Source organism: Ovis canadensis, chromosome 3 (genome assembly GCF_042477335.2).
Source record: "Ovis canadensis isolate MfBH-ARS-UI-01 breed Bighorn chromosome 3, ARS-UI_OviCan_v2, whole genome shotgun sequence".
NCBI lineage: Eukaryota > Metazoa > Chordata > Mammalia > Artiodactyla > Bovidae > Ovis > Ovis canadensis.
In genome coordinates, this window is record NC_091247.1 from 221,636,639 (window position 1) to 221,653,387 (window position 16,749).

The window sequence follows — 16,749 nt, forward strand, 5'->3', positions numbered from 1 at the left end:
AAAAGTTTTGACCAACCTAGATAGCATATTAAAAAACAGAGACATTACTTTGCCAACAAAGGTCCATCTAGTCAAGGCTATGGTTTTTCCAGTAGTCATGTATGGATGTGAGAGTTGGGCTATAAAGAAAGCTGAGTGCAGGAGAATTGATGCTTTTGAACTGTGGTGTTAGAGAAGACTCTTGAGAGTCCCTCAGACTGCAAGGAGATCCAACCAGTCCATCCTAAAGGAAATCAGTCCTGAATGTTCTTTGGAAGGACTGATGTTAAAGCTGAAGCTCCAATACTTTGGCCATCTGATGCGAAGAGCTGACTCATTTCAAAAGACACTGATGCTGGGAAAGGTTGAAGGTGAGAGGAGAAGGGGATGACAAAGGATGGGATGGTTGTATGGCATCACCAACTCAAAGGACATGAGTCTGAGTAAACTCTGGGAGTTGGTGATGGACAGGGAGTCCTGGCATGCTGCAGTCCATGGGGTCGCAAAGAGTCGGATACGACTGAGCAACTGAAGTGAACTGAACTGAAGGTCAAGGATGTATGTTACAATCTATAGGGTTCTATCAAGATTTGTGAAGGGTTTCAGATTTTACCCTAGTTGCAAACTAACAAGTGAGTCTAACACAGTTTCATGGATGCTGGCAGAAGACTCAAGATTCCTGGATCAAAGACAAAGGACAACGTATTATTCACAGCAATAGCATTTGTGCCAGAGGATCAGCATTTGTGCCAATTCTCTGGGATCCATTTCCCAGAGGGTGACATGAAGAAGGTCAGGTGACACCTGCTCATGTTGCCTTAGAAGAGAGAAGAAACCCTGAGTGCAGGGAACTTGAATCTGTTAAAAATCATCAATGAGAACATCTGTCTAAGCTTTGCTCTGGAGGAAAATATTATCTTGATTACACAGTAGAGTAAGCAAGCCTACACTTTGCTCTAGAAAAAGACCCTGCCTCTATCTTCCACGGCTGTTCACAAGACAAACATCCTTGTGAAGAAAGTGTGGAACAAAGGGAGTCAGAGGCTCTGCTTGTAAGATGTACAGAAACACAAAAGGCCCATGGAGAACTACCTCCCTAAAGATATCATTAAAAGATAATAATAGAGTATAGATTTCCAAGCTAATAGAGATGGGTAAAATGGAATAAGAAGAAGAAAACATTCAATCATGAATTGCAAAAGCACTACGCTAAGTGAAAAAAGGCAGATTCACAAGACTACAGGCTGTATGATTAAAATGAAAGCTCTCAGAAAGTGGGAATAAAAAGGAGCATTCACAATGCCACAGAACAACACACGGAACCAACAAAGGTGTGTATCTGGGTATTACTTTTGAATCCTGCAACTTTACTAAATTCATAGATTAGCTCTAGTAATTTTTCTAGGGTGTGTATCTGGAATCATGCTCATCCTCTTGCTCAGTCACTAAGACACATCTGACTCTTACAACCCCGTGGACTGTAGCCCACCAGGCTCCTCTGTCCATGGGATTTCCCAGACAAGAATACTGGAGTGGGTGGCCATTTCCTTCTTCAGGGAATCTTCCTGATCCAAGAATCGAACTCACATCTCCTGCGTGTCCTGCATTGGTAGGCGGATACTTTACCACTTACTCCACACAAGTGGTAAAGAATCCACACAGTCTTGAAATACAGACATACAAAATACCCCTGCCAAAACGCTGTAAGGAAAAGAACTTTATGTTTTAAATGCGTAAGACAACCGAGCAGGTAGTTGCCCAAAGAGGACTGCCAAATGGTCAGTCAACATATTTAAGGGGCTCAACTGCATATGCATCAAGAAAAGGCAAATTAAAACCACAGTTACGTACTACTACAGATCCAATGGATCAGAGGACGTGACGTAACAGGAAATCTCACTTGCTACTGGTCAAACATGAGATGAGCATTACTCATGGACGTTAAGAATATGTACTGTGTCGACCCAGCGATTCCAGTCCTGGATAGATGCCCAGCAGAAATACAGGCATGTATGCACCAAAACCAGAGACAACCCAAATATCTGCTAATACCAGCAAATGCATAAAGTTAGGCTGTAGCTATACAATGGGATTCCACGGCACTGAGAAGGACTGACACAGTAATGCGCAAAACGCAAACCTCCAGGCAAATGCTGGTCAAAGGAGCCAGACACAAAAGCAGTTCTAGAAGTCAGATTAATGATTATCTTGGGAGGGTGGGGAAGAGGGGCTTCCGGGGTGCTGCAATGTTCTCCTTCTTGACAAGGGTGGTGTGACTTGTCACAAATACCTCAGTAACCATCACTCCTGGGTATATATCCAAAGAAAATGGAAGCACTAATTCAAAAAGATACATGTGCACCAAGGCTCGTGGCAGCATTATTTACAATTGCCAAGTTATGGAAGAAACCTACATGTGCACCGACAGATGGACAATGGAATACGACTCAGCCATAGAAAAGGATGAAATTCTGCCCTTTGCAACAAGGGTGGAGCTATAAAGTATTATGCTTAGTGATATAAGTCAGAGAAAGACAAACATAAGACATTATCACTTATCTACGGAATCTAAGACATAAAACAAACAAATGTATGTATCAAAACAGAAACAGATTTACGGATGCAGAGAACAAACTATTGGTTACCACTGGGGAGCATGCAGAGAGGAGGGGCAAAATAGGGGAAGGGGATTAAGGGATACAGAAAACTACATTTAGGGACCTCCACCGTGGTCCAGTGGTTAAGAATTTCTCTTGCATTGCAGTGGACACAGGTTTCATCCCTGGTCGGGGAACTAAGATCCCACATGCCATGGGGCAACTAAGCCCCCATGCCAGAACTAAGACCTAGTGTGGCTAAATAAATAAATACTTAAAAAAAATTATGTATAAAATAGATGGCAACAAGGATATATTATACAGCACAGGGAAATAAAGTCACTGTTTTATAATAACTTTAAATGGATTATAGTCTATAAATATACTGAACCACTATGTCATAAACCTGAAACTGTAAATCAACTAGACTTTAAAAAAAAAAAAAAAAAAACCAGAACATAAAAAAACAAAGAGAACAAACAGAAGGAGAGGAAATGATGGTGAAATATGTCAGAGGAAAACTGCCTGAATGCGGGCCGTGCCTGAGGGGGAACCTGGAGTTAAGGAGATTTTTTTTTTTAAAGCTTATTTGTACAGTGATAGGAAATATCTAGTAAAGAGGGGGGAATTATGTGGGAGAGAGAGGAAAGAACTGGTGAACTGATGTCCTGACGCGGAGAGGGGATGACCTGGAGGCGGGAAGGGGCTCGGTCAGACGCACGGCTGGTGAGTCTCGAGTCACGACGGGGAAGGGCCTGGATGCGGGTACAGGTTGGAGGCAACGGGGTGGAGGGAGCTCTTCTTCTCTTCCCCTGGTTTCTGCTTTCTCGGTGAGACAGAAGCCAGGTCATCAGACCACGAAGAGGAGGGACTGGAGGTGGAGGAGGGAGGACCAGATGCGCCTTCCAAGAGAACCAGAGAGTTTCTTTATTAATTTGGAGGCACTAGGTCTTAGTCGTGGCATGGGGGCTTGGTTATCTCATGGCATCCCAACCAGGGATGGAACCGGTGTCCTCTGCATTGCAAGGCAGATTCTTAACCACTGGACCACTAGGAAAGTCCCTATATGTAGGCTTGCCAAACGCACAGGCTCACATCCAGCCCATCCACCCTGAGAGCTCAAAGTGAGAGCGGTCAGTGTGGAGGGGTGTTCCGCCAGCCACGGTGGAGAACTGGAATTAACTTGTGTTGGGGTTTTGCCAAGTAAACGTGATGAACGGAGAGGACAACAGGAAAGCAGAGTGTATGTAAGTGAGTGAAGACAATGTGCTGCGGGGCTTACTCTAGGTAAGGAGTGAAATTTGGAAAACTCAGCAGTGGCCACAGGACTGGAAAAGGTCAGTTTTCATTCCAATCCCAAAGAAAGGCAATGCCAAAGAATGCTCAAACTACTGCACAGTTGCACTCATCTCACACACTAGTAAAGTAATGCTCAAAATTCTCCAAGCCAGGCTTCAACAGTACGGGAACTGTAAACTTCCAGATGTTCAAGCTGGTTTTAGAAAAGGCAGAGGAACCAGAGATCCAACTGCCAACATCCACTGGATCATCGAAAAAGCAAGAAAGTTCTAGAAAAAGATCTACTTCTGCTTTATTGACTATACCAAAGCCTTTAACTCTGTAGACCACAACAAACTCTAGAAAATTCTGAAAGTGATGGGACTACCAGACCACCTGACCTGCCTCTTGAGAAACCTGTATGCAGGTCAGGAAGCAACAGTTCGAACTAGACATGGAACAACAGACTAGTTCCAACTTGGGAAAAGAGTACGTCAAGGCTGTATATTGTCACCCTGCTTATTTAACTTACATTCAGAGTACGTCATGAGAAACGCTGGGCTGCATAAAACACAAACTGGAGTCAAGATTGCCAGAAGAAATATCAAAAACTTCAGATATGCAGATGACATGAACCTTATAGCAGAAAGCAAAGAACTAAACAGCCTCTTGATGAAAGTGAAAGAGGAGAGTGAAAAAGTTGGCTTAAAATTCAACATTCAGAAAACTAGGATCATGGCATCCGGTCCCACCGTTTCATGGCAAATAGAAGGGGAAACAGTGACAGACTATTTTTGGGGGCTCCAAAATCACTGCAGATAGTGACTTCAGCCATGAAATTAAAAGATGCTTGATCCTTGGAAGAAAAGTTATGACAAACCTAGACGGCATATTAAAAAGCAGAGACATTACTTTGCCAACAAAGGTCCATCTAGTCAAGGCTATGGTTTTTCCAGTAGTCATGTATGGATGTGAGAGTTGGACCATAAAGAAAGCTGAGTGCCGAAGAATTTATGCTTTTGAACTGTGGTGTTGGAGAAGACTCTTGAGAGTCCCTTGGATTGCAAGGAGATCCAACCAGTCCATCCTAAAGGAAATCAGTCCTGAGTGTTCACTGGAAGGACTGATGTTGAAGCTGAAACTCCAATACTTTAGCCAGTTGATGTGAAGAACTGACTCCATTTGAAAAGATCCTGATGCTGGAAAAGATTGAGGGCAGGAGGAGACAGGGATGACAGAGGATGGCATGACAAAGGATGACAGGTTGGATGGCATCACTGACTCAATGGACATGAGTTTGAGTAAACTCGAGGAGTTGGGGATGGGACAGGGAGGCCTGGTGTGCTGCAGTCCATGGAGTTGCAAAGAGTCAGACATGACTGAGCAACTGAACTGAACTGAAATGAAGGAGTGAAATTCACAATAGGCGTGGGGACGGTAAAAAGGCGGCAGGGTCATTGCCTCATCTGCAAGGGGACACCAGGCATTCAGAATACCAGAGGGAAGGAGCAGATAAGTAGGAGGCAGAGGTCAGAAAGTGGGATGTTTGGCGTTTGTATCTATGGAAGAGCTGCTGTTACTGGTGATGACTGGGCTCAGGCAACGGCTGTGCGGTCAGGCATCACGAGCCCTGGGTGTTAGGCGTGGCACCCTATGAATGAAACAGTCACCAAGAGTCAAGCCAGGAGCAGTGATGGCACGAGGCAGGTCCGAGCCATGGGCTCACGTCTTCGAGGATCTGGGGGAGATGCCTGCCGCCAGGGGAAAGAGTGGATGTTAGCCTAGGATGCGGTGCACTTCACGACTGAGGGGCGAAGAGCACGCGACCCCACCTCCAGACCCAGTGGGAGGGAACCTGGGAGGGAAAACTCTTGGGAGGCCTGCAGAGAAGCAGTGCCCTCAGGTGGAGTCAGGTCCAGGTTAGAACAAGGAGGTGAAAGAAAGATCTGGAGAAAAGGGGAGGATCTGGCACACCCATGGGGCAGTGTCTTTTCTCTCTTCTAGAACTGAGCCTGCAGACTAAAGCACCCTGGCATCAGCGTGGGGAAGCCTCTGCTTTGGTGGAAGCGGCCTGTGGATAAGAGGGCCCCTTATCCAGAGGGCCTGGGATTCAGGAAATGGCAGGCAAATGCATGGACATGCATTTAGCAGGGGAACAGGGAACCCTGAGATTCTCAAGGGGGTCCTGGACTGAAAAATGGCCAAGAACCATTGGGTTAGAGGGTTTCTAACTCTCTCCCTTCTTCCTCCCTCGGTGACTTTGCTCTGATGCGCTCTTAGGCCTTCTGTTGAAATCTTCCTCACCCGCATGGGCCAGCTCTAACCCAAGCACCCCAGAGAAGCCTTTCCCATCTCTCCTGCATGTACAATTTGACCTTCAGTGGTCATGGGCTGGTCCATCCATCCAACCAAAGTTGACTGCTGTGTAGGTGTTCAGTCATGTTCAACTCCTTGCAACCCCACGGACTGTAGCCCGCCAGGCTCCTCTGGCCATGGGATTCTCCAGGCAAGAATCCTGGAGTGGGTTGCCATTTCTTTCTTCAAGGCGTATATACAGAAACCAGGGAAAGGTAGACGGTAGGTACACTGAAGCCACGCACACTTTGCATCACCTCTTCTGAGATGGTAACAGTGTTAAATGTTGTTCTTATTGTAACCTTCATTCAGAGACAGACTGCAAAGTTTCATACGGATGGCTGTAGTTCAGCAGACCTCCGAGGACAGAGCCCCAGGGTTTAAACACCTGCCAAGTACTGGATACTAGCTGAGCGCTAACAGAAATGACTCAGACCCAGGCCCTGTCCTTCCGGAGTCTGTGGGCTGGTGGGGGAGACAGATGGGCAATCTAAAACAAGAGGGGCAGACAGAAATTCAGGCAGTGGTGAGGGAGAAGAGAAGGGTAAGCACAGGCTCACACAGCAGGTGCCCGAGAGTTGTGGGCCAAGGAGTATGGGGAGAGCACCAGGGCAAAGAGAAAAGCCAGGGCAAAGAGAAAGTAGAGAGGTGAGGTCTGTGCAGGGAACGAGTCTCACATGAGCCTGTTAGGACACTCAGTCCACTGAATGCAGGTCCTACTCCACCTCTCCTGGCTACTGACCTGGCCTCGGTGGAGACAGGGTATGGGCTGAATTGACAGTGAATGGGTAAACCCCAGGGTGTGTGTCCAGGCAAAGTCCCAGCACAAAGGGCCTCAAAAGTCAACCCCTAGGGGCCAACCCCTAGGGGGAAGTCAACCCCCTTCCCTGGTGGTCCAGTGGCTAAGACGTCATGCTCCCAGTTCAGGGACTCTGGGTTCGATCCCTGGTCAGGGAACTAGATCCTACATGTAGCAATCAAGAGTTCACATGCCGCAACTAAGACACAGTGCAGCCAAATAAATAATTAGAAAGAAAAAAACTCAGTCCCCTTTTGAGAAGAGAAGCTCACGTGTCACATGCGCTTTGCTCATTCCTCCCAGGATTCCAGGGAAGTGCAGCCCTGCTTCTGCTGAGATACCAGTGGGAGGCTGGCGGGGCTCATCAAGGACCATATGTCACAAGTCAATGTCAGCAGCGAATGATTAACTCACACCAGGAAGAGAAGCATGGACGTTATCACAATGTACACGGCAGTGCTACAGGTGACCGCCGCAGGGCTTACCCCAGAAGAGCCAGACGCCTGGCCCATATGCCAGGCTGGGGGCCCAGGATGGGCCCGGGGGGAGCTGGACACTGACCCCCGCAGCTCATCCCACTGCAAAGGGGCCTGCCTGGATGAAAAGGAAGAGGTCCTCGAGCTAGAATGACTGGGTCTGAAGCCCGGCTCTGCTTTCCAGCGGCTTTGTGACTTCATCAAGTTACTGAAATTCTCCGAGCTGTGTTTCCTCCTCTGTAAGGAGGGGTCAGTGACAGCCCTGCCTCAGGGGACGGCCATGAAGGTGAAGGGAGCTGAGAGTCAGACCAGTGCCTCACACACACTAATATAATGCAAAACTATCAGAGCTGCATCTATACCAGCCAGCATCCAGCTGTCCGTCCATAGGGATGCTGCAGGACTCCCAGGCCTTTGGAAATAAAACCTGAGGATTCATGTAGAAGACCCCAACCCCCTGTCCCATCCCGGAGCTCTGCAGCTATAGAATAGGAGCACCTCCACCTGGACGCAGGGCCTTGACAGCCGCATCCCACACATTTAAGTACTTTGGCCATCATTGAAAGCCCTCCAGCAAGGAAAGGAGGAGACTTAAAAGACAGAACCTTGACCCCCTGAAGAGGAAGTCCAGTACCCCGAGCCTGCTCTCCACAAAGTGCAGGGTGTTCAGAGCAGTGGGGTGGACCCCCACCGCCACGCAATGACGACCCCCAGTGAGAAGCCTAGGGTCAGGCACAGCAGGCCCTCGCTGCAGCCCTCACTCCCGGTCACTCCCAGGCCTTGGCATCCCCATTTCCGCAGCTCTTCGGGACCCCAGCTCCAGCATTCCACCCTCTAACCTCCACTTCCCACCTCCCAGCTCACTCCCTGGATCACAAGACAACTTGCCAGGTGAAACCAATGAAGAAGGGCCATCAGCACCAGCCCAACTCAATGCTAGTCTGCCGAGCTCCCCCAAGTTCCTTGCCTTCTGGGTCCTTGGCCTCTCCTGTCCCCTTTTCTCAACTGGCTCTGCATCTGCTCGGTTCCCTCAGCCCTGTCCTGGCTTCCTACCCTTTCCTCTAGCCCACAGAGGGGGCCCAGCATGCCCTGAGAAGCACAGGTGTCCACCCCTTCCAGGCTGCCCCCAACAAACCTCGGCCAACCAGCCCCTACAAGCACAGTCATGCCTTAACGACCCAGGACTACCGGCGATCCCTGGACCTTTCCCGATGTGACTTTCTCCACTTCCTCATCCTTCCTCCCTCCCTCCATCCACGTGGGTCAAGCCTCAGGGCAGGAAAACAGTCGTCCAGCTCCAGTCCCTGCTGCCAGGACCCTGATGGGCTGGAAGTTATCCAGGCCAGGAAGTCCCTCCCTCCTTTCTAAGAGCGGCCACCCCACCCATCACAGACCCCTCAGATGGTGACTGGAAGAAGCTGCTGTGGGTCAGGGGACCTCCAGGCTGAGACCTGGGAGGAGTTAACGGAGCAAAGTGGGGGTGGGGGAGGGGGCGACTGACCATTACCCACCGGAATCCGCTCTGAGGGTTCCTGGGGTTGACCAGGATGCAGTCCCACGTGCGGTTGGAAGAGTTCTGGAACAGAATCAGCTGCCCTTCCTCTCGGACCCGGCGGCGCGAATGGTAGTCCTCAACGGCCACCTCCTTCACCCGGAATGGGTTCACGAACAAGTTGGTGACGCTGCTGAGGGTGTTGACCAGGCGGCCGAAGAACTGCATCCTCTGGGGGGCCGGTGGGGTGGCCCCACCACCTTCCCCCTCAGTCTGGAAGAAAACGGAGTCTTGGGTCAGCCGGGCGCGGTCTCCCATGCCCACCTCACCACGCGTGGCAGCTTCCTGCATGGGCACCCCGCTGGCTCCCCACCAGCGCTGTCCCCTGGATCTGGGCCTGGAGGGACCTGGAAAGAAGGTGGGGGAAAGAAAGAGAAACAGCACTGAGTGGGACGGAAGGGAGGCTGATGGAAAGTTCCAGAGCTGCCACTGTGCACAAGCGAATAGTGCTGTCCTGCCCCCGACCCAGTTTCCCCAACAGAGACTCAGTTTCCTCATCTGCGGTGCGGGGCGGCCACGATCAGAGAAGGCGGCAGACATGAACACACATGACAAGCAACACTTCCCTGTGCAAAGGGGGGCGGGGCGGTTCTCACTCTGCAAAGTATGGAATCCACTTTTGGGAACTCAAAGAGCTCGGCATGGCTCATTTCAAGTCCACAAACAAAACCAGTGTCACCTCTCTACTGGATGCCACAAGGGGACCAGAGTCACCTCACACTCCATCGGGGCCATATATCTCAGATCTTCGGTGGGGACTTCCCTGCCAGTCTGGTGGTTAAGACTAAGCACTTCCGCTTCAGGGGACACAGGTTTGATCCCTGGTCAGGGTAGTTAAGATCCCACATGCCACGAGGTGCAGCCAGAAAATAAAATAAGAAATAAAACCTTCCGTGTCTGCTATCTCAGGCTTCCCTTGGAGTTCTGAGAGAACACCAAAGCACGCTCCTCAGAAATGCGCGTGACCATAAGACGCAGAAACAGTGACACAGGTTTGGGTGGAAATTTTGTTTCATACTCATAGGGTCCCAACTGTCTGGCATGGAAATTGGTCTCAGTTTGGATGACAGAATTAGATTTTAGTTCCCAGAAAAAACACCCTACCCTCCTCAGGCAGTGCCACCAAATCTGGGTGGCAACTGGCTGGAGGCCGCCCTCTGCCTCTGTACTAGGATGCCACCTAGCAAAAGGGCGGGTGAGATGTAGGACATAGTGTGGGAGTCTTGGAGAAGAGTGGACACTCTGGTCTACGTGCAGACGGAGGACCAACCGCAGGCATGAAAGGAAGAGTAAGAGGCCTACAAAGAATCATCAAAAAAGGGAGGCCGGGTCAATAATAATCACCACATCAGGAGACACTAAGCACTGAAGAGGTAGTAGGCCCTGAGCTAAGTAAGCACTTAGTGGTCTTATTTAATTCTCACAAACTATATGAGGCAGATGGCCCAGGCACAGAGTGCAACTCTGGAGCAAAGCTGCATTCAAATCCTGTCCTCACCACCGACCCTGGGTACGTTACTCACCCTCTCTAAGTCAGTTTCCTCAACCACAACATGTGGACCACAACAGTGCCTAATAATAGAACCTCAGTTCAGTTACTCAGTTGTGTCCAACTCTTTGGGACCCCATGGACTGCAGCACACCAGGCTTCCCTGTCCACCAGAGCTTGCTCAAACTCATGTCCATTGAGTCACTGATGCCATCCAACCATCTCATCCTCTGCCATCCCCTTCTCCTCCCACCTCCAATCTTTCTCAGCATCAGGGTCTTTTCCAGTGAGTCAGTTCTTCACATCAGGTGGCCAAAGTATTGGAGCTTCAGCTTCGGCATCAGTCCTTCCAATGAATATTCAGGACTGATTTCCTTTAGGATCTCCTTGCAGTCCAAGGGACTCTCAAGAGTCTTCTCCAACACCACAGATCAAAAGCATCAGTTCTTCAGCACTCAGCTTTCTTTATGATCTAACTCTCACATCCATATATGACTACTGAAGAAACCATAGCTTTGACTACATAGACCTTTGTTGGCAGCGAAATGTCTCTACTTTTTAATATGCTGTCTAGGTTTGTCATAGCTTTTCTTCCAAGAAGTAAGCGTCTTTTAATTTCATGGCTGCAGTCACCATCTGCAGAGATTTTGGAGCCCAAGAAAATAAAGTCTGTCACAGTTTCTATTGTTTCCCCATCTATTTGCTTGGTGATGGACAGGGAGGCCTGGCGTGCTGCGATTCATGGGGTCGCAAAGAGTCGGACACAACTGAGCGATTGAACTGAACTGATAGGACCAGATGCCATGATCTTCATATTTTGAATGTTGAGTTTTAAGCCAGCTTTTTCATTCTCCTCTTTCACTTTCATCAAGAGGCTCTTTAGTTCCTCTTCACTTTCTGCCATAGGGTGGTGTCACCTGCATATCTGAGGTTATTGATATTTCTCTCTGCACTCTAGATTCCAGCTTGTGCTTCATCCAGCCCAGCATTTCTCATGATGTACTCTGCATATAAGTTAAATAAGCAGGGTGACAATATTCAGCCTAGATGTACTCCTTTCCCAGTTTGGAACCTGTCCTTTGTTCCATGTCAGATTTTAACTGTCTCTTCTTGACCTGTATACAGACTTCTCAGGATTGCAGGTCAGGTGGTCTGGTATTCCCATCTCCTTGAGAATTTTCCAGTTTGTTGTAATCCACACAGTCAGAGGCTTTAGCATAGTCAATGAAGCAGAAATAGATGTTTTTCTGGAACTCTCTTGCTTTTTGATGACCCAACAGATGTTGACAATTTGATCTCTGGTTCCTCTGCCTTTTCTAAAACCAGCTTGAACATCTCAATTCTCAGTTCACGTACCACTGAAGCCTCACTTGAAGAATTGTGAGCATTACTTTGCTAGCATGTGAGATGAGTGCAATTGTGCAGTACTTTGAACATTCTTTGGCATTGACTTTCTTTGGAATTGGAATGAAAACTGACCTTTTCCAGTCCTGTGGCCACTGCTGAGTTTTTCAAATTTGCTAGCATATTAAGGGCAGCACTTTCACAGCATCATCTTTTAGGATTTGAAATAGCTCAGCTGGAATTCCATCCCCTTCTCTAGCTTTGTTTATAGTGATGCTTTCTTAGACCCACTTGACTTCGCACTCCAGGATGTCTGGCTCTAGGTGAGTGACCACATCATCATGGTTTTCTAGGTCATTAAAATCTTTTTTGTATAGTTCTTCTACATAGTCTTGCCACCTCTTCTTAATGTCTTCAACTTCTGTTAGGTCCTTACTATTTCAGTCCTTTATTATGCCCATCTTTGCATGAAATGTTCCCTTGGTATCTCTAATTTTCTTAAAGAGATCTCTAGTCTTTTCCATTCTATTGTTTTCTTTTATCTCTTTGCACTGATCACTTAGGAAGGCTTTCTCATCTCTCCTTGTTATTGTTTGGAACTCTGAATTCAGATGGATATATCTTTCCTTTTCTCCTTTGCCTTTCGCTTCTCTTCTTTTCTCAGCTATTTGTAAGGGGTCCCCAGACAGCCATTTTGCCTTTTTGTATTTTTTTCTTGGGGTTGGTTCTGATCACTGTCTCCTGTACAATGTTACACACCTTCGTCCATAGTTCTTCAGGCACTCTGTCTGTCAGATCTAATCCTTTGAATCTATTTGTCACTTCCACTGCATAATCATAAGGGATTTGATTTAGCTCATACCTGAATGGTCTAGTGGTTTTCCCTACTTTCTTCAACTTAAGTCTGAATTTGGCAATAAGGAGTTCATGATCTGAGCCACAGTCAGCTCCCGGTCTTAACACAGAACCTGGCAGGTAGTAAATATTCAGCACTAGCCCTCTTTAGTTCCATCACCCTTCTTTTACAGATAAGGAAACTGAGGCTTACAGAACATGATTAAAGAGCTTTGAAAAGACTGTAAAGTTTTGTAACGTCTTTCCTTTTAAGATGTGTGAGCAGACTGTGAGTCAGTTTCTTCTCCTTTAACCCAAGGACAACACTCCCCTCTCCTATGTTGTGAGGATTAAATGAGCACCTTGTGAGAATGCTTAGACCTATCCTATGTCAGGATCCTTCTTTCTTCCACACTTGGGAGTTGAAAGGACAGAGGAGCTGGGGCACCTACAGCCAGGGGAGCGGAGCGGGACACTAAGGACAGCCAAGGGGACTGGATTCCAAAAAAAGAATCCCCAAAACGTAGCACACAGCACACGCATCAAAGTGCATCATAATAAGTTTTGTTTTGACACAAAATGGAAGCAACTTCAGTATCCAGCATTAGGGGAACTGTAAATTACGACACGTTTACCCTAGAGACACCATGTGGTCAGTAAAAGCTGCCACTGTGAAGGTCATAACAACTCAGGAAAAGCACGTGTTGTTGTCATAGGCTCAGTCCACCCCACTGTGCTCTTCAGGGCTGCAAGCTCGACCTGCGAAGCCCCTGCCTCCCCCTGCAGCCTGTCCCTGTCGGTCCCCGCTGTCGGCTCCAAACTGCACACGATTCCAGAAAACAATGTTTCACACCATCTCACCTGTCTGCATTGCTTCGTCTATCTAGGATATCTTTTGTCTCCGTTTCTAGCTGGAACACTTCATAACACAAACCACATCAAGCACATGTGTGCCTCTTTCTGTCCTCTGGCCCCGTTCCAGGACCTCGGCATATATTAATCATTTTCATCTGCACCAGCACCTGTGAAATTGCTACCACTGTTATCCTCATTCTACACATGAGACAAGCAAGAGACAGCGAGGTAAAGGCCCAAGGTCACACAGCTAGTAGGTGGAGGAGGGAAGCCCAGTTGGACAGGCTCTGGAGACTGAGTTTCTTAAGGGCAAGTACTGGGTCTTTTCACTTCTAGACAGTCAACCGTAACACAAGACTCAGCCCAGAGAAAGTGTGTTAAGATACAACTTCACTGAGTAAAAATTACGCAGAACAAACAAACAAAATTGATAGAAAACATACCAAATACTAAGGGCAGATGAGAGTATTAGGCTTACGGACAATCTCCCCCGCCTTTTCTCCAAATGGAAAAAAAAAAAAAAAAGAGTCTATTTTTTAAAGAAAGTAGGAGTATAGGCAGAGCCCCTGGGGCCTGCGTCTGGGGAGACGGAGGGAATGTGGGGGTCAGGCCTGGCTTAGAGCAGCTGCATAGCTTCCCAGAAGGCAGGCCGAGCGCCAGGAGTGGGGCTCACTTCTGGTGAGAAGGGAGTGGGGGAGTTAGGAGCACCCAGCAGTCAGGGCCCACCTGGGTTAAGGAGGAGAGTCACCGTGGAGGTCAAGCTGAACGGAGGGAAGATGCCCCACCCCCAAGGAGAGCCCCCGTCCTCAGGGTCCCAGGGTCGGTGGCAAGGGTGTCCCCCTACACACACTGACAGCAGCCTGGCCCCACAAAGGACAGACTTGGCCCTCCTCCAGTCTTCCAGGGTAGGCGTGAGGATGAAATGACACAGCGGAGGGAAAGTGGGACGCCGGCCACCGTGGGCACACAAACAGTGGCCACTGTCATCACGAGGTGGAAGAGAGGAAATGGAACACCCGGGGCCACATCCTGGCCCGATCGCAACAGGCCGGCCTCATTTCTGTCTCTTTCTTCCCGTCCCCACCACCTCTGACCCCAGAGCCCTGGTTCCTTCCGGTACGGCTGCAGGGACGGGCACTGGGCTGGGGAGCAGCTGCCAGTCTGTGTGTGGGGGACCCATGTGCACCCCCTCATCTCAACCTACCACCCACATCCCCAACCCCCCCCCGAACTGCCCTCCCCACCATCTTCCCCTGCCCCAGAGCCTGCTTTCAAGACAGGGCTGTCAGACAAGTAAATAAATCCCTCTTGACCTTCAAGACTCACTTTACCTGCCACCTCCTCTAAGAAACACACCTGGCGCCTCCCTTCCTCCCAGCCCTGGGTACCTTCCCCCGCGCCCTACCCCACCCAGTGCATGCCCAGTGACCACTTCTCCTGAGATGGTGATAGAGAATCTGCGGGCTGGGGGGCCATCTCCTCCTTTAAATTGGTTTATCCAAGCACCTAGCATACTGTTCCTGCCTCACAGTCGGCATTTCATGAATGTTTGGTGGATGAATGAGAAGAAATGAATGAACCACTTGGAGGTTGGGGGTGGGGTGGGGGACCCAGTCCCTCTGTGGCACCCCTCCATCCTCTCTTCTCCCCGCACAGTGGTAAAAGACCACGCACCCCACCTCTCGCCCATTCTGACCACAAAAACCTTCAGAAGCTCACCCTGGCACCAGGGGAACCTTGATGGGGCATCTGCTGGGCTTGCATCTGGAAAATTCGGTGTTTGAAGCTGAGCTCATTCATACTCCAAGCAAGGAAATGCGTCAAGCTTGCTGCTGGACCAGAGAAGCAGGGCAGCGGTCTGGGAGGTGCGTGCCAGGAGCCCCGAGGCGCCCCGGCCAGGAAGCTGACCTCACGGGACTGGCCACATGGGGGCTTCCGGAAGCACACGTGGAACTGCTCGAGTTGGAAATCGGGCTTTGCGAGCCCTGGCTGCTTATGACAGGATGTCCCGTGATTGGGACAACTGGCACAGGACAGCCTCCTGTGTGGCCGATGTCACCCCAACGCCCTGCTCTGGCTGGATGGTAGGAGGACGCAGGGTCGGATCAGAGCACCCCGCCTGTCCTGACCCCCATGAACTTCCTTCCTGCAGCACTCACCATCTGCGCCTCCCAGCGCACGAGTGCACCACCGCACGCCAGCCCACGGCATGTACTCTCACGGGATCACCTCACTTTATGGCTGGCAGGGGCTTTTCACGTCTGTTAGCTGCCTCGGAGCTCACAAACACCCATGAGACAGGGGTAGTGCCATCAGGATCCCTGTCTGGCCATACTGGGTAACAAGGCCCAGGGAAAGGAAATGGGAGGTGCTGCCTGGTGGCTGGACTCATGCCTTCTTCCTCGGACTCAGGGCCCCCACGCAGCGCACAAGCACTCAGCTAGCACACGAGGAAAGATGGGATGAAGACAGGCATCAGATCAAATGTCATTGCCACCTCCCACCAGAGCCTCTGGACCTCCAAGGCCGCCTCCAAACAAAATGTCCCTCCAAGGACATCCCAGGCAGTCCAGTGTGAAGAATCCACCTTCCAACAGAAGGGATGTGGGTTCAAACCCTGGTCAGGGACTAACTTAAGATCCCACATGCCTCAGAGCACCACCCTAGAGAGCCCAGGCACTGCAAAGAAAGATCCCGCTGCAACTAAGACCTGACGCAATCAAATAAATAAATATATATTTTTAAAAATTCCCTCCAAATGTTCCCCCTGACTCCAGCTCACTCCAGACTCTTCCATAAGCCATCAAGGAATAGCGGAGGGCTGGCTCCCCTCACCTTGCACCCAGCACCCACCCTTTCATCCAGTGCTGAGTACCAGACACCCCACCAAGTTTTGAGATAACGAGCATTCCTCAAAACACTCATAAGAGAAGGTATGCTTCTCCCCAGGTCACACACAGCAAGCTGAGGCAAGGAGGTGATGTAATTTTCCAAAATCTGAACCTAATTCTTTGGAATCCACAGCCCCAGCTCGTAGTCCTAGAGCTGCCTTCAGGAGAAAGCCTGAATAGAACACGGCTGAGCGAGGTTTGATGCACAGAGCCCTGTGCGCCAAAAGCTGAGGTCCTCATGGAACAGTGCGCTACCATTCATAAGACCCAAAGCAAAACTGCCTTTCCAGAATGGAAAAG

General features: G+C 49.4%; 1 protein-coding gene across 11 annotated transcripts in view; it reads right to left on the reverse strand.

The window, feature by feature from the left end:
* The window catches only part of PLA2G6 (phospholipase A2 group VI), a 60,643-nt gene that overhangs the window by 39,438 nt on the left and 4,456 nt on the right, over positions 1-16,749 (reverse strand). For 4 of the 11 annotated variants that reach the window (XR_011255335.1, XR_011255337.1, XR_011255336.1 and 1 more), the window contains exons 1-2: positions 15,278-15,638; positions 8,996-9,249 (exon numbers count right to left, since the gene is read on the reverse strand). Coding sequence is in view for 6 of the 11 variants with exons in the window: in XM_069581624.1 (XP_069437725.1) it covers positions 8,996-9,249; positions 15,278-15,358 (335 nt within the window). In the remaining 5 variants the exon portion in view is untranslated. Of the gene's footprint in view, positions 1-8,995; positions 9,384-15,277; positions 15,639-16,749 lie in introns of those variants that run through there. The other 7 variants (XR_011255339.1, XM_069581629.1, XM_069581625.1 and 4 more) reach the window with 3 other exon arrangements.